At 38.5% G+C, this 23,890-nt stretch overlaps 1 protein-coding gene across 4 annotated transcripts in view; it reads right to left on the reverse strand.

Moving 5' to 3' along the window:
• MDFIC (MyoD family inhibitor domain containing) overlaps positions 1 to 10,311 on the reverse strand; it is a 47,777-nt gene extending 37,466 nt beyond the window's left edge. Inside the window, exons 1-2 of one of the 4 annotated variants that reach the window (XM_015853769.2) lie at positions 10,193 to 10,311; positions 8,153 to 8,305 (exon numbers count right to left, since the gene is read on the reverse strand). In XM_015853769.2, the coding sequence (XP_015709255.1) occupies positions 8,153 to 8,243 (91 nt within the window). In that variant the 5' untranslated portion in view covers positions 8,244 to 8,305; positions 10,193 to 10,311. The other 3 variants (XM_015853796.2, XM_015853788.2, XM_015853779.2) reach the window with 3 other exon arrangements.
• Between the last annotated feature and the right edge of the window lie 13,579 nt (positions 10,312 to 23,890).

Genomic DNA, 23,890 nt, shown 5'->3' on the forward strand with positions numbered 1-23,890 from the left:
AAGGGTTTTCTGTTCAGTATATATATAAACATTTTTTCTTTACAGGTTTCATTTATGTTTTATGTGTTTACTTCCATTGTTCTAGCTGGATATGACAAATAACCAGTCAAAACCTTGTAAACAATATTATCAGCTAACAAGAAAGAAGAAGCACTTTTAAGAAACAAAGAAAGCAACTGCAGTTCAATACCAATTAACATGTAGTGAGTGAAAATTCTTTGAATTTATATCAAATCTCCTCCTAACAATAACTTCAATATTGCAACAGTAGCATTAAGCATTTATTTGATATTTTACTTTTCCACTTCTACATCACTCAACAGAGAAGCCAAACTCCTGTCAGATGCTGCTATAAGGATGTGGTAGGTCAGAGCTAAGAACCACACAGCTGCTCCTTCCCTTCCCAGTCGGGCATGGGGGGGAAAACAGAAAGAGCAAAAGTGAGGAAACTTGTGGGTCGAAATACACTAGTAATAAGTGAAGACAAGAAGAAGAAAAACAAATCAGAAGCAAGTGGTACAAAGGCAATTGCTCATCATCTCCTACAAGTTTCCAACCAACAGATACATCCCCCTCAAAAACCTTCTCTAAGTTCTTGCTGCGGAGGATGTATGTTATGGTCAGATCAGTTCAGCAATTCCAGCCTCTTGCCCAGCCCCAGCCTCTCACAAAATGACTGAGGGACATACTGTACAAGCACAGTTCAGCAACAGCCAAACCACTGGTGTGTTATCTATCTATGCTGTTTTAGTCAGAAATCCAAAACAAAGAACCAGAGGCTGCTATGAAGAAACCTAACTCCATCCTAGTCAGACTTGGTGCAGTGGGGATTTAGAAAAAGTGTGCCTTGTGTGTCCTAATTGAGTCCTAACTGTTGTATAACTACAACGCATCAACAACTGATCACACATGAGCACAGCTTGAAGAACACTCCTGAGTCTGTATTTTGTTGATGCCATTATTTTTTCGTTTAGGTGCATAAAAATAGTTATGGTACTTTATAAAAGGTAATGAATTCATGAGACCAGTAAAAATCCACATAAAGACCTCAGTCTTCTCTGATGTGCCATGCTTGTGGCAGAACAGGGTTAATAAAACCTGCAGCAACTACCAGTACTAATGGCTGGATATTGCCACAGTCAAGCATGTCATTTTTCTGTTGTATTCTCAAATAAATTTGTAACACTTCCCTGCTTTAATTAAGCTTAGCCTTAAGAAATTTTGTGTAATATTTATTTGGTATGTTAGCTTCTGCTTCATCTAGTACACTCTTCCACTCTCCAGTGACTAACCTTACAAACTGACAGCCAAGAAGAAAACCACATGCTCTCCCTAACAGTTAAAATAATGGAAGGAAAAGAATCATTATGTTCTGAGTCTGGCTGTGCTGAGAAATCCAATCTCTCTCCAAAACCACTGCAAGTTACTCTACGTTATGTCACAAAAGCAACATAGCTTTCTTACCCAGATACTTGGATCTACTGATTTGTTCAACCCCCTGATCAGCAACCTGGATGGTTATGTACCTCCTCTAGACAAGCAGCTGTCCCTGAGCTGAGCTCCTAGCCAAAAGCCCTGTGGGTTTGATAGCCACACAGATCACCCTGTGATTTATTCTGAACATAAGCATGGGCACAAATTCTACTTTGTGCAGGGAATAATGCAAATGTAAGGTTTAAATAAGGAAAAGAAGGAACCTGGAGGCCAAGTGAAGAATTGGGATAATTAACAATCTAAATCACATCTATGTTAAAGACAAGATAAAAATTAAGAACTTGATACACATCTAAAAATCTCTGTTTCATGAAGCAAATGAACTAAGTGTATTCCTACTTCTGAGCTATTTGGAATTATTAGTTTAAAGCATATAGAAATCAGTTTTATGCCACATTAATTCACTGTACCACAATCTTTTTATATTTGTTTTTAGAATTACACAGCAATACAAACTTATTTCATGGAATAAATCTTTTACAGTTGCAAATGACTGCAACATTGATTTTTAAGTTGTTTTGGTTTAATTAGCATGCAGACTGACAGAAAACACAACAAAAAACACAGGTAAAGGATGTGCGTTTGAAGGACACCTCAGAGAACTCAAGTCTTTGACAAACACCCACCTCTTCTTTAAGTGCTTGTCCATCTGTATCTTTACCTTCTAGCTGACTCCAACCACCTACCATCTCTCGAGTCTACACAGGAATGTGTCCCAATGAGTTTAAACACAGCTACAGCAAGACTAGATAACACATAAATACACCTTAATGCATAGGAACTATGTAGTATCCAACCCCTCCACAAGCAAAAAAATGAAATCGAGTTCCCATACTGAGAGGGTTGGATAACCTCATGCTGTCACAGGCAGCTGAGCTGCTTTCTATTCATTAGATGACACATTATGCCATAAGCTGACATAACCCTCTCTTTCAAAAAGCTGAATGATGAAAAGCGCTAGACCTGCAACATGACAAGCTGGACTTCAGAAACTGGTTCAGAGTTCACGTATTGATGCAGGAACATGGTAGACAAAAAAAAGTTAAAAATCCTGCACCTGTCACAACTAAAGACTTTGCTGTTATGGCATTCATTTTCTGTTCACCAACAATATGGGAGGCAGCACCAAATAAAGTAAAAGCTTTCTGGAAACCTGAGTGTGTCATTCTCATCAAGAAAGAAGGAACAAGCAGGACAGACTTGCATAGCTGACCACCACGAAGAATGCAGAAACAACAGCAACTCAATACTTTCAATGTATAAGGGGAGAACAATGAAACCATGAGGCAAAGCTTATTTAGACACCTAGATATGACACTGCTGGGATGTATGAGAGCTGCTCCAAAAGTAATGCCTCCTATTTTATTATATCGGCTCACAATGTCTGACGCAAACGTTGGTGGTATGGCAGTAGAGATTCAACCATCCCAACTACATTCCTTTACATGGTGTTGCTGTGCGACAGATGGCAGCAGAGGGGCAGTCTTATGAAGCAGTGTCTGACATGGAACAGTGTATGAAGGTGTGTCAATGAATTCCTACATGTGGAAAAAATTACATCCACTGAGATTAATTAATGCTTGCCAAATAGTTATGGAGACCAAACAATGGATGGATGTGAGCACAGTGAAACAGTGTGTGGTGTGTTTCAGTGTCATGGTTTTGTAATGTTGCTGTCAGAAGTGGGATGATGTGAATTTTGACACTTACAAACTACTTGGTGCCCAACGTGGGGCACGAACCCATGACCCTGGGACTAAGAGTCCCATGCTCCCCCTACTGCGCACCACAGTTTCTGCCATCTCACGAGTAGAAGACCAACTGGATGAAATACACGAGAAACTGTTTCCATCAACATTACAAAACCATGAAATTCAGCAATGGTGACGCTGACAGTGGGTCACCTCTGCTGATGCAGACTTCCAGGATTACAGCATGCAGGCTCTTGCTCAACACCAGTGAAAATAAACTGCTGATGGTGATAACTGTGTTGAAAAATGGCATTTTTTTAGCTAAAACATTTCTCTATCAAATAGTGTCACTGTATTCTTTGCCTCTGTTGTAATCCCATGGAAATAAATAGGAGGCATTACTTTTGGAGTGACCCACACACTTTGGACTAGCACTCTCGTCTCAAGATCATTTCTTGGCTAGTGTGCATCAGACACATCCCCACAGTGCATTTTCCAGAATATTCAGTTCAAAAGGAATCCAGTCCAGGGCACTCCCCAGGAAAGCAAATCAAAGCAGGGGTGAACAGGAGGTTCAGTTCAAAACAGCACTGCTGATCCAAATGAAAACACTAGCACAGACACGCTCATTGGTGGATGCTACTTAAGCAAGAAAAATCAAGTGTTTAAAGTAAATCCTAACTTCTGAAGTTCTGAAATAGAATTTGGGAAGAATGACTGCAATATAAAACTTGCCTACGAGATGGAAGAAAAATATTTCAAATTTGATGCAAGATCTTAACAGTCAGCTCTGTGAAATACTAGTCTATCACACCCATGTAGACATGAATCACTTTACTGGAACTGCATGTACATGAAACTGAAAGCAGAAGTCTATTATTATGACTAGCAAGAGTCAGACACTTCTGGAAGTTTTAGGTACTGTACTCAGTAATGTTTAATAAATGCTTTACTGCTGACAGAAAACTGTAGAACTAATTAGCACAGATTCTCTTAACTCTCTTCTGATAAATGGAAATTCAAGTAGGGCAAGCCCTTCCAAGGATTGAGCAATTTGAGTGTATAACCTAACCATTAAAACGAAGATACTCTTAATACTGGGGCACTGCTAGTAAAGTGCAACAGTCACAGTGACGGTAATAGGTGTTGCTTCAAGAATTCCCAGACATTCCCACAGCGAGTCTTCCGTCACCTCATCTTACCTAGCGCTGCAGAGCTCTTGTCATGCAAACAGTTGGACACATGAAAACAGCTGGACACAGAATACTAAAGGTTTGAATCACATCACTGAAGAAGAGCACGCTGGTTTTGTGGTTTTCTGAATGGAGGTTCTGAATGAACTATGTTGCTGTATACGGTTTCTTCAGACACCAAACCATAACTGCATCTCACTCAGCAACAATGACATGATTTGCACAGGAGTGAACAGCCACTTATAGAATCTGAGTCTTAGTATTTCTACTAGACTTGGCCATACACACCACATCAACCAATAAAGAAATCTCACAGATCTCCATTGTCCACACAGCTGTTAGAAATTTCTAATAGTTTAAGTGTGATTATTTTCTTTTTTTCTTCATTTCTTTACACTGTTTGCAAATTCAGAAAGTTAAATATTAATTCACATGTTATTCTATTCAGTCAGTTAATAACGGGCAAAGGTAGAAGCATTTCAAATACTTTATAGATGATAATGCTGCATGTTCTAAAATGTGGCTTAATTCCCAAAATGCAGTTCCTTGTCTGTTCAAGTTCTCTCTCGCACCCTCTGGTCTATTCAAATGCAGAGGATTTAATGGAAGAAGTCTACACATAGTCCAAGCAACATTCATGGTGTTACCTCTAGTACACAAAATGTAGAAAGGCTGCTGGTCACAAATTGACCAATTCCTTGTTTAGGGATGCTGAATCATTCTGAAAATTGCCAGTGCTGAAATTACTTGATCATAGTCAAATTAAACTGGTATAGATATGACACCATGCATCCTGACCACACTGTAGTGCACACAGGTAGAATTAGTCATACTTTGATTCCAAGGGCTATGGAGCCCTGAAGAGAAAAGTTGATGTGAGCAAGACCTCGAACAACAGCTCACATCTAGACACGCTTTTGCAAGGACATGGCAAAACACGAACCCAATGTTTGCAGAAATTAGGTTAAATCTTTCATTCTCTTTCAGCAGCAGACTATTCACACAAACAGTGGTTTAAAGATTGAAACAAAGTATCGATATTGCCAAAAAAGAGAAGCATTTCATCAACTATCTCTCATAGCACACTAAGTGTGGAGGGGCAAAGTCCCAAGATTCTCACAAATATTTATACATGCATTAAATCAAAAATGAATTAGAAGAGAACAGTAGAGTAGAGGTGAGATGAGAGAGCATATTGCTTAAATCAATGCTTGATCATTTTTTTAAGCTGAGAAAGTCAGAGAATGCCACATCTCTTGGCCAAGCTGAATCTCAACCCAAACTTTAGTTCTTTTGATGTTTCTTCCACATTGTAACACAGCTATTTGATGAGCATTTACAGTTCAGTTGGAGTCTCTTTTCCCTTTATGAAAAATTAGGTTTCAGCCTCTGAATATTTATGAGAGTAACCAAAAGGAGCACCTTGAAATTTGGATTTCTTTATGGCACCTCACCCAACTTCAGAAGAGAACAGAAGTTCATTCTCAGGATGCAAGATATCTACAACAAGTAAACAAATACAGAACACATGTTCTATCTGTATGTTGCTACCATTCAGACATTCTTGCCCACTAGGATGTGCTTCAAACTTAGTTATATGTAAATCACTTCTTTCTGATTAAAGAATTTTTATTCTTAGGTGGACATATATCTAAAGGATCTCACTGTAAATACAAGGAGTCATCAACTATCTATTAGAAGGTGATACCAAGTAAATTAATAATCACTTCAACTTATTACAACTACAGCCCATCTCCAGAAATAACGTGAATTCCAGCCATAGCTTTTACAATTATCTCCAAAGTCCATGGAAGTCAGTGTACTTTGTGTCTCCTGTGGGATGGTACAGAAAGTGCTGGAGGGTGCTGAAAGTTCCAGATGTATTATCTGAGATCTTCAGTCCTGGAATATCTCAACTACCTTACCCTGTAACCACACACTGCAAAGCTGACAACAGAAATGCTGGAATATAGACTGGAAATGTTATGAACTCACCTCTTCCTCTTTCCACCCCCATTTCCCCAACAGAATTAGACTTGAAAAAAGCAACAAATATCCACAGTTATCCTTAAATCTAAGTTCACTAGATTCTTATGTTAAAAAAAAAAACAAAAAACCTTTTAGAATGCTGAACTGAGTAAAAAATAAAAAAGGCCTTACCTTTTGTGAACTATATATGTGCCTTAAAAGTGATCATGTACCTTGGAAGTTGTGGCCGGTGAGCAAACCTGAATCAACACATTACACTTACTTCTTTGTACCTTAGTGATCCCTGAAAAAGTCACTCTACAACCTTTCACTTTGACAGTTCTTAGCTGTCGTCATGCCTTTCAGGCTCTGCAAAGAACTTGTCTGTGTGGAGGACACTATTCTTCTCTTTACTTTCCATAAGAAGAAAAGTAGGTATTGAAAATGTTACAGAAATTGAATCATATACAACTTATTTCCTAGTAAAAACATCATTCAAAGTAGTACTGTAAGAAGACTTTCTCCAGGCTAGTTAGCTCACTGGCTTGAACCTCCCCTAACTCCGATGTATGGCCTACCCAATGCATTTAACCAGGGTGGCCACTGGATCACATGACAGAGAAAAGCAACACATGGAAAATAAACATGTATCACAAATACTGATTTTCCTGGCCAAAACATGATTCTGTTCTGCCTGATCTTCTGTATCTAATCTTCTTTAATTATTTTTTTTTTATACTCTTTAGAAGTTATGAGTCATTCTCCAGGACAAAAAAAAAACACAAACAAAAAACCCAAAACAATAAGATAAGTATAAGCCAATTTAATATGTCTCCCTGCCAGACTTTTTTTTTTTGTTAAACTTTGTTACAGATACTTTCTGGTTTCTCAAATGAGTCTGCAACTTTGATTTCACACAGCTATTGATTTTCCATGTTACAAAAGCAGAGGCTGCATCTTTAATCCACTGTTGCACAACCGAGTTACCAGGCTCTGCTAAGTTAACCTCTTATGTATAAAATCACAGCCTTTGAACAACCTTATTTGTCTGTTCTTCAGAGGCAGAAAACTGCTGTCAGAACTCTGAAAAACAAAGCTGTAGCTGTAAATGCAAGACAAGAAATAAGGCTCATCTTCACAGGCCAGAACTCAGCAGGCAAACACATTGCCCTGCTTTGAGGACAACCTACAGTACACCTTGTCAAACTCTTCTACACGAAGGTGATCAGAGCATCAATACACTCCATGCAAGTGCAAACCGCACACAGTTTGAAGGATTTCTCACTATAACGAACAAGCTGTTGAAGAACGGGTGAGCAGTAAACACAAAACAAATGAACAGTCTCTGAACAGGCATTAAGCACAGCGCCACAGAAAACTAAGAGGAGAAACAGGCGTGTGCCCTCCCACCTGCACGGCACTGCTGGCCCAGGACTGCCCTTCTCTACTGACTGCAGGGCTGAGAAGAGGAGCTTGGCAAAGCTCCACAAAACAAACGCCAAAGCTGAGCAACAAGGAGGAGGTTTCAAGGAGCAGCATCTGCCTCTCAATGACTGCGGTTTTTCAAGCAGCGACAAGCAGCGCTGACATCGGTGAATCCTTTTATTTCTTCCCGTTTTGTGTTTCTTACATAGGATATTTCTGGCTAAAACAATAAAGGCGGGGCAGTGAAAGTGTTACAGAGGTACACCAAGGAGGGCCGGGGAGCGGGAAGTCGCAAGGGGTTAAAACCCACAAAACGAATCAGTAAACGCATCATTCAAATAAAAGGCGCAACAATTACCGAGAAACTTTAAAGCGACTCACCTCGAGGGAGCGAGATCAAAGCGCTGCCGTCACTCGGAGCCCGCTCTGGCCCTTCAGGCCCTGGAGGAAGAGGTTCCCTCACTTGGGACATCTGCCAGCTCTCACCGAGTAGCGCAGATCCTGCACTCCCTCCAGCCGAACTAACACGCCGCCCTGCAGGAACAAGCACGCGAAAGGACTCGTTAGCGCGTTTCTACGCAGAGAACTCACGGCTCGGGGCGCGGGAGCGCGGAGGGACAGCGACGGAGCGGCGGCAACTTCTCGGCCGGGAGCGCTGCCCGCCCCCCGCGGCGACACCCGCGGGACCGGGGGGCGGCGGCCGGCCGCGGGCGAGGGGGGGGCGGCGGCGGGCGGGCAGCCGGGGGGCGCGGGGCCCCACGCGTTGCGGCGGGGCGCGCCCTACCTCAGCATTTCCTCCCGCTCCGCCGCGCCGCCCGGCCCAAATCCGCGCCCCCGGCTCCTCAGCAGAGCGCCGCTTCGTGCGCCCCACGGGCCTTCCTCCGGGCACACGCGTGCACTCACGCACCCGCACTCGCCCCCCGCCGGCCCCCCGCCGCCGCAGTCACTGCTTTGCCATCATTTCCGGACGATGAAACATCCCACTCCGGCTGGCGGAGAGCGCGGATCGGGGCGGCCGCTGTGCGTGTCCCGCCGCCCGCCAGCGCCGGGACGCGGGCTGGGCCGCCCCCCGCCCCCAGCCGGGCCTCCAGTCACGGGAAGTCCCCGAGAGGCCGAAACCCGTCAAACAGCAAAAGGGAGAAAGGAAAAATAATTAAATAAATACATTAAAAAAAAAATAAAAATACACCACCCTGAAAGAAAGGCTTTCATGCCTGGACGGGGCTCGCAGCTGTAGAGTTTGGCTGAGGCACTTCTCACGGTGCAGCCGCTCCCTCACAAGTTGTGCACTGCAGTGGTTACTGTTTACCTTCACCCTGTTGCGCCTCAGAATGTGGGCAGCCCCTTCTGGGGAAGGGATGTGGGCCTCTGCTGCCCGCCCGGCCTGTGTGCCTCTGCCCACAGTGTGCGAGGAGGAAGGACAGGATGAGTATTTTTCAAATCCCAGAGAACAAACCACTCCTTCTGCCAGTACCTGCCTAGCAGCCTTACCTGTGTTTCTCTAAACACATTTCTTTCCCAATGCTCTAATTGGTTTGGTTGGCTTACGCTCTGCTGCTGCCCACACTATGGAGTGCTGCCATTACTGCTCACCTGTACCCATACACTAAGATACCTGGCACATCCCACCCCAGCTCTGTACACCTCTGTCGTTACGTGTTCATCTTTAGTCTGTAATTTCTTTAAAAAGACAGAAATTTTAGTATGGTTTTGCAAAGATGCTTTACTGCTGTGTCCCAGCACAGTGGACAAGAAGGTACCTTCTAGGAAGTTGGAATTAGAAATTAAAAACATATGAATTTGTATCCTAACATGGGGAAAGAGAACTGATGGATACTGCTTCTGATTTCATAAGCACTAAGTAATGTGGTCAGATATTAAAAGTTCTCTTCTTAAAGCTGAGCATTTCCATTCAGTACTCTCAAACTGACCATAGAAGCATAAATACCTAAGTAGGAGCCATTTCCTTTGGGACACCACCCACTTTAGGGCCTCCTCTAATTGCAAAACCCATCACAGTTTACCTTTATTATTGGTCACTACTGGTGCAAGAGGTACGTGTGATGCAACTAATAAGAAATGCTATTTCAGGTTGATATATTTTTTGCCAAGAAATATGATAATTTTTAAGTATTTCAATAAATGAAGATGTTCCTTGGTTCAACATAGTATTTCCTTAAGCTTTCTCATGATATAATGGAAAATAAAAATGTGCTATGTCCGGAAGAAGCCAAGTAAAAATTCCATTTAGCATACACAAACTTAATATTGCATTGCATAATAATAATGCAGGTATCAATATCTGCACTTCTCATCTAAGAAAACATTGCATAACTTTCCACAGCACCAGTATACAACAGCTGCTTCTCTCCTCGCCGTCCTGGTGGCAGAGCACTTCAGGCATAAGGTAGAAGGACTTACCTCAAACTCGCAAGTGAGTCAGTAGCAGAAGAGAGGTTATGACTCATCCTCAACGTCCAAGCCTGTGTTTTTCCCTCTGAAACTGGGAAACAGCACAGAACAGTGGGAGGAGCGACAATTTAGCCGGCCACACCCTGCCTTCAAAATGTTTCATTGGATAATACATGTCTATCTAACAGATACCATCCAGGTTTTATGGCTTTTTTTTTTTTTTTTTTTTTTAAAACCTTATCTATAACACACACATGGTCTTGGTGTTTATGTTTCTCGAAAAGAAGACAGCATAAACTCACTCCGTGAAGGTTCTGCTATGTAGCTGCCTACATAGAGACTGAAACAACCAAATAAATGAACGGAACAGGATCTTCAGCTGATGTTGCCGTACTGTGATTGGTACAGTGTGCAGTAAGCCCAGGGAAAAGCAATTGTTCAAATCAAAAGTTCAGATAATTCAATATGCAAAAAGTTCAGCTCGCTGAAATACCATTAAAAATACTGTGCAGCGCATTCAACTACATTGAAAAGCTGTGGTGGTGTTTGTACCATGATTGTTTTACTGATTGTGGAAAGATAGAGCCAGATGTGGTCACTGTTAGTGAGCTACCGCAGATAGACAAAGTTCATTGGCAGAAGCCAACGAAATGGCACATTCCTGACAACCTAACACTGCTAACCTAAACTGATTGTTTCATACTGTTTTTTACAGTTTATGTTTTTCTAAACTATTATTGAAACTTCTGAGGGAGTGGGCAGCCTAACGGCAGCAGCCCTTCAAGTACATAACAAATATGACATGCAATGGATCTTACTATGGAAACCAGGATAAAGGTTGTTGCACATATATATTCCACTGCAGTCTTCCATTGCTAGATCAGAAAATTCAGGTATGCTTTTCAAGACTATAATGACAGATTTGGGAGGTGGATATGAAGGTAAGCTCAAAACATTTTTAAATGCGGTAAGTATGGTTTGTAGGCAGGTCAAATTTATTCTAAAAGCCTGCTCCTTATTAAATCATTTGAGGAAAACAAAATCCTATTAAAAGTGCACAAAATGTGTCTTCAGGACAAAACTGACCATCACCATTTTCTAGTCTGACCTCCCACACAAGACATAAAATAGATATAATCTCCAACCAAAATAAGGCTCATCACCGAGTGAAAGTATTTTAGAAATACACAAATTATTATTTAAACTAAATCCATTATATCCCCACAGAAAACTGCTTTAACTTTTAGGCTGTTTTTGCTTACATTGTTAAAACCTTAAGCTAGTACTTTAGTACCTGTGTGCTCATAGTCCTTCTGCTATACCTAAGAGCAAAGTTTTCAATTTTGTAAAAGGCATTTTTAGCATATGTGCATTATTCTAAACATCACAGCTATTTTCACTATGGGATAATGGCAGGCTCCCTGCCCTAAGTATTTTATACCACAGTGAGAAGACCACTATAGTTGAGAGGGATACAAAAAGTTAGTTTTAAAGATAGAGTATAAAATAACAGCATTTCAAATCAAGATTAAAATGTAAATAAATAAATCATTTTAATTTAGGTTAAAAAGAAGAATATACACAATGTAAGAAGTTCAGCAGAAAAAGAAACACACTAAAGGGCAATTGGAAGGACATTAGCATGCCTGGACCAGATGGGTTCTTGGTTTTCATGGCCCAGTTTGTATATTACCCTTCTTGAAAACATCTTTAGAAGCCAGAACAGATCTACATTCTGCCTGTAGATTGTTTTAGATTTGGTTTTGCATTCTCTAAAACACAACCACTGAAGTGCAGGGGGATTGACAGTGCTTTAAACACCAGCTGGTCATAGCAGGGCAACCAGTCCCTTCTAATTCCAAGGAGATCCATCTCCATAGAGCACAGAGAGAAAAATAAGCACCAGGATGCCAAAATGAAATTAGAGGCATACAGATTTAAGTCCTTCCGCAATCAGAAATGGAGTCAAGAAATGAAGAGAAGCAATTGATTCCAGTAACGCTGCACACTGCCATTTGGAGGAAGAAGTCTTTCTGCCATAAATGATTCTTGCTCAGGTCTAGTGTTTCTCTGCCACAGGATGGACTCCTCAGTGGGGAGAAAAAGAACGTGGGGCTTAATGGTTACTTTGTGGCAATTAGAATTACAGTTAAAGTACATATGAATTAGAAGAAAAAAAATAAGAAAAGAAAAAAGAAAAAAATATATCCTTCTCTGTACTAGTTTCCTATTTATTCTCTGTGAAATATTATAGCAAAGATTTCATTAAAATTGATAAATTGAAAAATGAAACAAAATATATTGAGAATTATTATTTCTGATGTAAATTCCAGTGAAACCAAAGGAGTTGTATGAAAGATGAATGCAGCTCAGCAAGCTTTATCCTACTTAGAGTGAAGCACATCACATGATACGGTTTATGGTAGTTTCAGCTATTGCTTAGCAAGCTCAAGCAAGTAGCTCACTCAGGCAAGTAATAGATCTCACATGAAAAAGTAACAGATCATATATTGAGGCATGCAAAATGACATTTCATCACAACAAAACAGCAACTAGTAATTTATTACATTCCTACAAATAAGTAACGAAGAAATATTCAATATTCAATTAAAACCAAGTCTGCCGGATTGCAACATATAATTTATTTGCATATATTCTTCTCAGTTACTCAGCTGTTCGCTTTGCAGTTAATATTGTGCCTTAATAAAAAACATATTTAATTCCTCAGAAGAAACTTGAAATTCAGCAGAAGTGAACGCTTCAAACACTTGAAAGGCTATTCAGACTCTTCAGCGCGTTGAAGATTATTTGGAATTTCTTTTGACATTAAAGATAATCTCTGCAAAAAAAACAATGGACAACATCATCCCTTGAGTTAACAGGACAGTTAAGCAGTTTAAGTGAATATGGATTAAAAAATGTTGGCTAACTAAATTCAAAATGTAGGACCATGAAATACATAGAGATCTAGTTAATTTAGAATAGCATTCTGAATTTACCTAAACACCACAGACACCAGGTCTTGAAATGATGTAGGTAATTTCCTCTTCGCTCTTTCTGATTATTCCAGTTACTCTACAGGATGAGGTGGGACAAAGCCAAGTCTTACCCAGCTTTTCTTTTGCTTCCTGTGGTAAATCCCCATCCTGTGGGCACAGGCACAGATTTACATTAGACCTGGTCCCAGAAGCTTCATTTATAACAGGTGAAAGAAAACCAAGTTAGCAAGGCTTCTTTTGCTTCTGCAAGCTGAGCAGTATCCACATTTGGCATTATTCTACCTTAGCATTTTATGCACATTGTTAACAGTTGTTGTGAGTATTCATGAAATTTACATTACCATTTCTCAGCACTACCAAACTAATTGCCAGTATCAAATGAAGCTTGCAAAAATATCATTTCAAGAATTTCACAAAAATAAAAATATTTCCACATAAAATGAATACTTGATCAATCCTCCCCAATCATATTAGAAAGAAAAATTTTCAAACAAACATATTTTACACATAAGTGAACAATGCAGTGGAACAAAAGGCAGTGTGCTTATTTTGCTGTATGACATCATGGAATCACATCCAGAGATTATAAAAATTTAGCTGAATTTGTGCATCTTCAGCATGAATTCATAATGCACAGTACTGTACAGGTGTTGCTTTGGAGATGTCAGAACACCATGAACCAGAAATTAAGGATGCTGTGCATTCTGTGTTACAGTTCTATAAACAGAATGGTCTTAGTTATGTATTGCATATTATTCCTAATGTATATTTGGAGCACATCTTATTAATGCTCCTTTGGAACATCCAGCATGTGTGCTGTGAATATATGTTAATAACAGAATGCATTTGCATTTTACGAGTCCATAATACTGAAAGCACAATCAAATCTTTGATAAATAATTGTTTCTCTGCTTATAAGCTGAAATTATTTGCTCACGCTTCTCACTCAGAGCTGTGCACAATCATTTCTCACTCTCATCTTTACAACTCACAAAGAAAAACAAATTCCACTTTTGCAAAAAATCTTCATACTATGGTTTTCTTAAAGTAAAATATTTAATTATATCTCTTTTTCCACTCTTTTTTTTCCCCTATCTGCTAATTATAATAAAAAAAAAATTTTTTTTTAATTGCCTGAATACATGCTCTCAGTTTTTCTTTATGGCATCCTTGTAAGTGACTGGACTAAGCTCTTAGCATCCAATGCTTATTTGAATATTAATATTTGAATATTATATATACAGTTTTTCTGCTATCCCAGTCAGCAGTCTGGATTGGACAAGGCTCTTCCTTCTGCATCACAAAATATGATGATTTTTGAATCAACAATTTGTTGTTTTCTGCATCAATAAATGAACATCCTGGCAACCCATGCAAATAAAGATGGAAAAAACCACTTGCCTAAGTCAGGGAAGTAAATAAAGTCTTTTGTTTCTTTTTTATCTAAATCAAAGTGCTGCAAATCTTGGGATCTTGAGTCCAGGTCTACTAGTGTCTGTTCCCACGGGATGGGGATTTTCCACAGGAAGCAAAAGAAAATCTAGGGAAGACTTGGCTTTGTCCCACCTCATCCTGTAGATTTACTGGAGTAACCAGAATGAGTGAAGAGGAAATCATCTTCATCATTTCAACGGTGCAGAATGGCAAGTAAAGTTTTAAAATATTTTCAGTTGTATTACTTTAATAAGTAGTAATGAGAAGTATTTCGCGGGTTTTATACTTACTGCAGACCTTAGCTCCAAAAAGTGTACTGATGGGCACTTTGTCAGTTAATGGCAAGTGTAAACTGCAAGCCATGTAAGAATCAAATATTTATGCCCTTGTAGATAAATGTTATAACATCTCATCTAAAATAATAATAAAATTAGAAAACTCAAATTAGAATCAAAAAGCCCGACGCATGCAGCACCTTCAGATAATGCTGATGGAGATAGATATGGTTCAACCCACTGAATGATACATGTGATTATACTCCCTTGTACAATGTCTAATGTCTGTTACATATCAGAGAGAGAGAGAGTGTGTGTGCATAAAATCAGTGGAATTTTAGTGATTTCCTTTAAAATAAATGGTTACATTTTATTATGGTGAGAAAGGCTATTGCAGTGTACAAATTCCTCCATTTCTCTTTTTCCGTCATTTATTTTAACCATTTTAAAGTATTAATGAAAATGCTGTAAAAGTTATAATGTTAAAGTATAATTTTATTTAACATTGTTTTACATGTAAGAGCTATAAACAGGCTGTAGTAAACTTATACAACCAGTTGTCTTGAGCTCTGAGCTGTTTTTTTTTCATTCTTTTATGACCGTAAATAAAAGTAAGATAGTTTGTACTCAGTTATTTTAGGTTTCTAACATGCTAGCTGTTCTGTCTCACATTGTTTCAAGATATAAATGCCAGCAGTTCACAAATTACTGTAATCGTCAAGAATCAGAAAAAAAGTTAAATAAATTCCATAGTTTTCCAAGGTGACTTTTATGTCTTTGCAATAAATTATTTGTATTTTCATCCAATATCTTTTATTACAATAAAAGTAAAGTTCTGGTAACCATCTCCTACAGCCAAGTAAAACTGAATCAACCTCAGCATCGTACCACTGCTGGTTTCACTTCAAGGTAGAGTCACTGGTTTTCCAGTCCTGGAAATCTATCAGTTTCTCCTATTTTTGCCTAAAATTTATTTTAGTAAAATGGAAAAAAAAAAAGGTGTCAGATTTTTAATTCAGTAGTACTGGATCTATCCTGAACTTGATCCAATAGTTTACACAGACTAGTTTAAGTTTCACAAACCTGTTTCTGGGGTCAAATATATACTTTTAATTAGTTTACACTATAAATATAATTAAGAAGAAATATTTTTAATCACACGGGCAGCAGGGACATGAGACTTCCAGCTTCCTCCATTTTCCATCACATCACCATCAGTCTCTTCTGGGGCTGTAAGTGGGAGTGCTCCTCCCGTGGTGACCCTGCACACCTCCAAAACAATAAATGCTGCTGACTGACGATGTCTTGCCTCCTCATGTTACCATTCATGAATAGTTCTGACAAAGAGTCATAGCTAATTTAGAAAAGAGTTTCTGAAGTGTTCTCTCAAAACACCGTAGCATCACCAAAGTGTCATTTTCCTGAGGGAAAAAAAATATGATTTACATCAAAAGTTTCTGTAGTAGAGCCCTCAAACCAATATGAACTCCCCTAGTCATCACCAGCTTGGAGTTCCAAAACATACTACTAGTTCAGAAATATATGCATGATGCTCTTTATCCCACAGCCCAGGTTTAGTCACTGACTAAAATAGCAGTAAAACTGTGCAGCAGAGTCTTTTCAACAAAGGAATGTGTCCTCTATTCAACAGGTGCCTCCTTATGACTTACATCAAATACACTGAGAAATAAAATATTTTTTAAAACCACCATGTTTTAAATTATTGCAAATCATTCTGTAAAAACGTGTGTTAGGAACAGTACACAAAAAGTGAATTTTCAGAAGCATCTAGGCTATTTGTCATCAGATTCTCCAGTTATAAAATTGAAGCTAGACATACAAAAATATGAGGGTAAGGAGAAATATAGAGACATGTAATTTTTTTCCTTTATGATACGAAAAAAAAAAAAAAGAGAACCTAAAAACCATCAATCCATCTCATATAACATCTGCTGCTTCTTATATCTTGTAACACTTCCTCTAGATAACATTTGTTATGGAATGTGAAGTAGTGAGTAACAGAAACTGTCCTGTGACAACAGAGACTTCTTAAAATAAAGCAGAACACATTTGATCTTGCCTACTCAACATAAATGAGAGAACTTGAAAGCAGTACCGTGACTCTTGCCTCACTCAGATGCAAACAAAATGAGAATCTTAGTCCATGGTTATAGCAGTGCGCAAAATACTATATTAACTTACTCTGCCAAAAAATGTTCTGTTTGGAAAAAAAATGTGATTGTCTTAGAAATACACAATAGACTTTGTACACAATAGACTTTGTATACATTAATGTTTATGTAAGTATCTGTCTAGACACCCACAGTTAACTACACTTGCATTGTGCATATGTAAAGGATATGCCACAGTAGATCATGAGATTATACATTTATCCTCGTTTGTGAAGGTGGTTGCCTAGAACTCTTGAATGGAAAAAGATATATTATGAAGTATTTAATCTTAATCAATATTTATTAAAGGAGACGAAGTAACAGTAAGGCAAGTCTACAGTACTTAAGAAAAAAAAAAGCGGAAAGCTGTATTTCTTATCTTGCAGTAGTTAATGAAGTTCTATAATTTATTTTAACCCTGAAGTTGGTTTCCAAAAAAAAAAACTCTAATCATATTAATGTACTGAAAGAAATACAATTGTCACTTAGTTTCATTAAGCATGACAGGTGACTGTTCCAAAGATAAATGCTGAAACTTGTGAAAATTGCAAGTTCGGGTTGAACTGACAATAATACGGGATGGAATTGGGCTGCGCACTGCATTAATCAATACCACAGTTTATTTTTTAATGTATGAAGAATATTTAGGTTCTTTAACTTATGACTAGGTTCTTCCTATTTCACTCTTCCATTCAGTCTTCGGACTCTGTAAACACTGCCTGTTTATAAACCTACAGTCAACCTCATGAAATACCACTGTTGGGAGAGAATCAGCGTTCTGCATGCCATGTGCAATTTGGCAAATTGGGAATATAACTCTATCATTTAAAGGAGATATGGCTCTATTGAGATCAGAAAAGTTGTAGAATCATCACCTGTGCCATATGCTGAGCAAAATCAGAAAAGATTTAGAACTGTTCAGTTTATGATGTCTCACTTATCTTCACAAAACATAGGCTAAGCCTCCAAGCATACAGAAAGCCACAGATTTTTATTTCCAGTTGCTAACGCATACAATACTGTACCAAGTCAGCATTATATTTAGATTATTACATCTGGAATTTGTGACTTGAACAGGGACTGAGAGGATCCTACCATAATGTAATTTCATTGCAACTTTATGACTCAAAACACAAACACTCACACACTGTGCTGCCTCATACAGCTGTGGTTTGCTTATCTTGTAACTCGTGGTAGTTCACATAGTTGAGTTTTAGTGCTTAGGGGTAGGCAAGCTGTTAAAAACTTTAATTTCTTAATACAGTTTATGAGCAGCGATCAGGTCTGTATGCTAGACTTTTATGGAGAGCTATCAGCAAGAGTGCTTACAGCACCTTGTATAAACACATATTCAAGCAACTTTTTTTTTTTTTTTTTTTTTTTAAATATGGTTAAAATAACACACATACGGCCATTGATGCACAGATACAAACATCCAAAAAGGTCATAATGCACCCATTTAAGAAATCTCCTTCACAGTATTATAGAATTAATACATAAAGGATTTAGCTCTAATTTGAAATGTAATACCTCTTCCAAGTAAAAACTTTAATGCTGGATGTAAATAAATACATCATGTCCGATGTAAATGAGCATGAACCAGTTAGTAGCCTTTTCTATTACTACCATATATTTTTTGCTCTATGCATATTGTGTGAGCTCAAAGTTAAGGACCTGGCACTTCTAATGTTCTTTACATCTCCTGTGCATCTCGCTCATTATTCTTATGACCTACCAAAATCCACATATAAGTGGGTAATGTCTCTTAAACTTATTAGTCCAGTTTGATTAAGAGACAGCGTTCATAGTGGAGGAGTATATGAGGCAATTTATAGCTTTTGAGAGTGATTAAATGCTGAAGTGGAGTCAAGGCATTTGATAATCACAGAAGTTATTTATTGGTAGAATATTCCAGCAGCCATCAAGATAAGAACATTCAACAGAAATCATTAAAAAGACAGATTTTGCTGGGTAAATGTAACTTTGAAATGCTGTGATGCAACTGCAGGAGAGAGCCCCCACTGGGTCATGTGAAGGGCAGGTGTAGGTAAAGCACATGAAGAACTCATCAGGAACATGATAATCTCCCTATGAACTGGGCTATAGGAAAATCTTTGTGTGAGGGAGTTACCTGTGTGGAAATTGAGGGCTGAGACTCAAGTGAGAATATAAATGATTTGAGTCAAGACTTGTGATTCATTTTCATTTTGTTACTGTAGATGAGTAACAGTTGTCATCAGCTAAGCAGGCCTGTTAGTCCATGTTGGAAGCAGCTCCAAAGTGGCTGAAGTTCTCCTGTCTCCTGGGAATGGGCACATTTCATTTATACCTCCAAAAATATAAATGAAATAAGAAATGACACTGAAGAAGAAAGTCACTATGGGATTAGAAGAAGGGAGGCTCTGCTGGAAAACCCTTGTGAGAGCTTGAAGAGGAAACTGGAGTTGAGGAGTTGGGGGATTTTGAATTTTATTTCATTTTTTTAGTTAATGCTGTGAGTCACAAGTAAAAACAGTTCTGAGATCTTACTCCATATTTATTTAGACAGTGAATACCAGGAGATACAAATCATTCACAGAGTCCATGTGGTATCCTGCTATCCACAAAATAACCATGTTTGGTGTTTTTGTTTTGTTTTGTTTTTTTATTTTTTTATTTTTATGGTTAAAGAAGGCATCAGTGGTACTCTTGTGGAAAAAAACAGACAATGTCTTCTGCAGCTAAATTATTAAAATCAAGAATGTGAAACTGTAATCTGTACTGATCTCATCATGGTACTTCCACTCAGGATGCTCCATTGTCCTATTCTCAACTCACATACATCAGTCTAAAATTCCAAGAAGTTCAACCCTCTTTTCACTTAGTGGAAATGAAGGAGAAATTGGAAGGAAGGTTCTGAAGAGTCAGACAGACTGTTCTGGTAAATGTCTCAAAGAAGACTACATTGGAAGCAGGTGACATTGCTTCCAGTGATAAAGTGTCATTTCCATAAATGCTGATTAAAAAAAAAATAGAAAACATTATTTTTCTTACTGATCAGTAGGTAGACAAAGAAAGTAAGATCTCATTTGCCCCATCAGTCTCTTTCCTTGAGTTTACTTTATACGTACTAGCAATGATCTGCATGGGTAAAAAGAAGGAAATCTAAATTCTTGAACATACATAACAGATTTGTTTCAACAGTGTCCTAAGAAAAACTGGGGATGGACAACTACTGGAAAGTAAAATACATGAGTACTTCTATTTGCAGTTGTTAGATGTCTTTCTCCCTAAGTAATTTCAGAAAGTAGATAGGAAATAAGCAGAGAAGCCGTGTTGTGGGGGACCCTGCCTTTCACTGCCCTTTACTCAGAGGTTCTCCATAACACTTTTGCAGTGAGAGGGCAGGAGCAAGGAACTGCCGTGCTGGATCACTCCAGAAACTCTCCTAGAGCCATCAGCTCTCCTGCAGAGTAGTCAACAGTCAGTCCAGGGAAACATACAAAGTTAGTAACTCTAATTCCTTCACATCTACACACAGTGAGATTTTACACTAATTCGCAATGAGTTGCTCTTCCATTACCTCTGACATCAGACTTTGTTCATTTAATAGACTATCCGTATGCATAAGTGGTTCAAACAATTCAAACATTACCCTCTAGTCTTCCCAAAGAAATGTATAAAAGTCACATTTTAACTTGATGAGGAATTTGTTATTTCCCCTCTAGAAACTGCTCAATTCTCAGGGTAAATATGGTCTCAGTGCATCTAAAATCTGAGTCCTAGCCATGTTTCCAGAAATATGCAGCATATTTAGAACCTAGAACTGTCTACAATTGGGTTTTTTTGTTGTTGTTGTTTTTGTTTTTGTTTTTTGAATTTTTTTATTATTATTTGTAATGCAGGAAACCTCAATTCTCTTCTGAAGTCTATCACAGACTTACATAGTTTCAACAAGCAAAACAGTCTGTGTGTACCTTCTTTCTGTTGCCTACGTATTAAGGATACTACTATCCTTAATTCTGGGATTTGCTTCCCAGAAATGCTATAGTCTAGCTTCTCACTAACAAACTCCAAGAAGTAATTCTTTGTTAAAAACCTCCAGACCACTATCTGGGAACTGTACCAGGCAGCCATCCTGTAGAGGATGTCAGGAGGCTCCATTAGTAGGCACCATTGCAGGATTTTTGTTTTTGTAAGTTTTGTCTCTGACTGGCGCTCAGTTTTGGCCTGTCTTACTGGCAGTGTTATTGACAGAGATTGCTTTACTCGCTTTCTCTTTCCTCAAAGAGATAGTGAAGATGTGATGACAAAATAAGAGCTACCACTGCGACAGCAGGATAGTTATCTCAGAAAGCATACCAGGGCACAGTTTCAGAACAATCCCACAACACTATTTAGAAGTTGACTGGCTTCTTGTTAAAGACATAACAAATCAGTTTGTTCATTCTTGGGATGATAATGCCATTTCACTGAAGTACAACTGAGCGCCTTTTACATTTTCTGTGCACAGCAAAAAAAAAAAAAAAAAAAAGCCCATAACAATACTGTTGAGCCTTCTGAAATGAATACCTCTTGAAGCAATAAATCTGTTAAAGGAAAAATGGTTTCTGGGCACCAAGGCTGTGCGTTTAAGGATTTGAACTTTCTTAATGCCTAAAACCTGGAAAAAAGTCCAGAAAGGACACCCAATTAGAAAGATATTGACTCATCCTGACAAAGGGGAAGGGGGAGGGAGCAAGGGAGGAAGGAGGGAAGAGATCAAGGCTCCGAACAAAAGGCCTATTCATTTATAACAGCTTGGCTGTGGAGCCATTCCAGCATGCTTAAAAATACTTTATCCATTAGTTGAGAACTATTTTCTAAATGTGAGCTTGCTGCCCACGTCTGACCACAACCAGGTCCCTTTTCACACTGAGGACAGCAAGGTTCATGTTGTCAAAAGCTGTTTGCCGCCTCTTCTGGACCTTGTACAGGAAAGATGCGATGTAAAGCAGAGGTGTTCTGTGTGAAACAAAACCGCCTGACCTCCAGCATGTATAGAGGGGAAGTAGAATGCTGCTCAGTTCCTCCCAGGCTATTTTAAGAAAAGAGGACAAACGAATACAGCATTTAACTAGAGTTAGCCTCACACGAAAAGAACAGGAAGATCATTTTAGGTTAATTAAGTTATTAAGAATAAGGTCATTTAATGCCTTGGTATACAAGCTCATCAGTAATAATTTGCAATTTTACATAAAGCTGCTTTATGTTAAGCTCTGGCCATATACCTGAATAAAATCATCGATCATAGAGCACCAGTGTTCTTATTGGTAATAGCCAACAGATTAATGTTTTTAATTACAAATGCTATGTATTTTTTGAACAGCAGAATATTTAAATCAAACACTTCTCTCCTGTGAACACTTTTTTCCCATTTATAAAGCGACATTGCTGGTCCTATTAATATTTTATGCTAGACACTGTGGATACAACTTCATATAAAAGCATTTCTTTATCTGAAGTGTGACTGTTGCATTTGAAAGTTGGCATTTCTACCTTTTCCCTGTATTTTTTTGCATGTGGTTTCAGAGTTTAGTTTGAGGAAAATGAATGTCTGTTTTAATATGTGTTTATTTCTCTTGACACATACGTAGCATCCTTATGTTAGTTTGCACTGAGACTCTGGAGAAGATGCTGAGAGAATATCGTGCGGTTGATCTTCTCATCAAAGTATCTGCTTCTCTAAATGTGTCTGTCAGTCAGCTACAGCAAAAAGTACTCTAAATTACGATATATGCCAATTCACCTTTGTAACCTTTTCTCATGTGGATATTCTTAATAATATCAGCCCTACGTGAACGTGAAAAGGCTACATCTGTATCTACAGCGTATATTTAAAGTAAAAATTCAATGAACAAATGCTTAAGTTCTTAAAACAAAGTATTCAATAATTTATATTTGGGCTTTAGAGTTTACATCTAGTAAAACAAGGTTTGCAAGACTTCTTTGTTTGCATTCCTGAGTTTAATTATTTTCAAGCTAGGATAGGGAAGCAGTGAATAAAGTGGGCACTGTAAATAAATATTCATATGCATCCAGTTGCACAGAAGCATGTTTTTATTGTACAGAATTCAGTGAGTGCAAAAGAGCTGCCTTTTTAGTTTCCTGAGACATGATAGCTATTAACCTAGGTTCACAGGTACCTTGAAATATTTATGAATAATACAATACAGATTTGAAAATATGATCTCCTTTTGTGAATACTAGCACACTGTAAGCCAGCTCTGCAGAAGACCTAAGAAAACTGGCAGGGCAGGATCAAGCATTTGTTTACATCTCACCTCCAATAAAATATAATTATACTTTGGCTGACCTTTAAGAAGATGTAACAATTATGCAATGAAGTAAAATGCAAGCCAAAAGGAGGAAGAGAGGCCACTGGTCACTAGAATACAGAATACACTAGAAACAAACTCTAGTTGCAGTTTATCATGAGAAATCCTAAGTTTTATATGCAGTGTTGGATTTGTAAATGTTTCTAATTCAACAGAGAAACATATCCAGATGTTAATAGTTCGTTTCATTTTCTAGGCTACATCAAAGAGCAAGATGACCTCAATGCAATACCAGGAATGAAAAGAATTCCTGAATCCTGACCCTAGTTGCAGCCTGAGTTCAGAAGCCTTCCTGTCACCGCGTGCCTTCTGCATTCTCATGAGCTGGGTGTTGTCTTTTTTATTATTGTTATTTATATAAGGGCAATTCATATGCCGTGTGAAATACGACATGTGCTGGGAAACAGAGCTCAGTGCTGGAAGTGCAAAGGGCAGTTACAGTGCCGTTAAAATACTGTCTAGGAAGAAGTGC

This window comes from Coturnix japonica, chromosome 1 (assembly GCF_001577835.2).
Source record: "Coturnix japonica isolate 7356 chromosome 1, Coturnix japonica 2.1, whole genome shotgun sequence".
Classification (NCBI taxonomy): domain Eukaryota; kingdom Metazoa; phylum Chordata; class Aves; order Galliformes; family Phasianidae; genus Coturnix; species Coturnix japonica.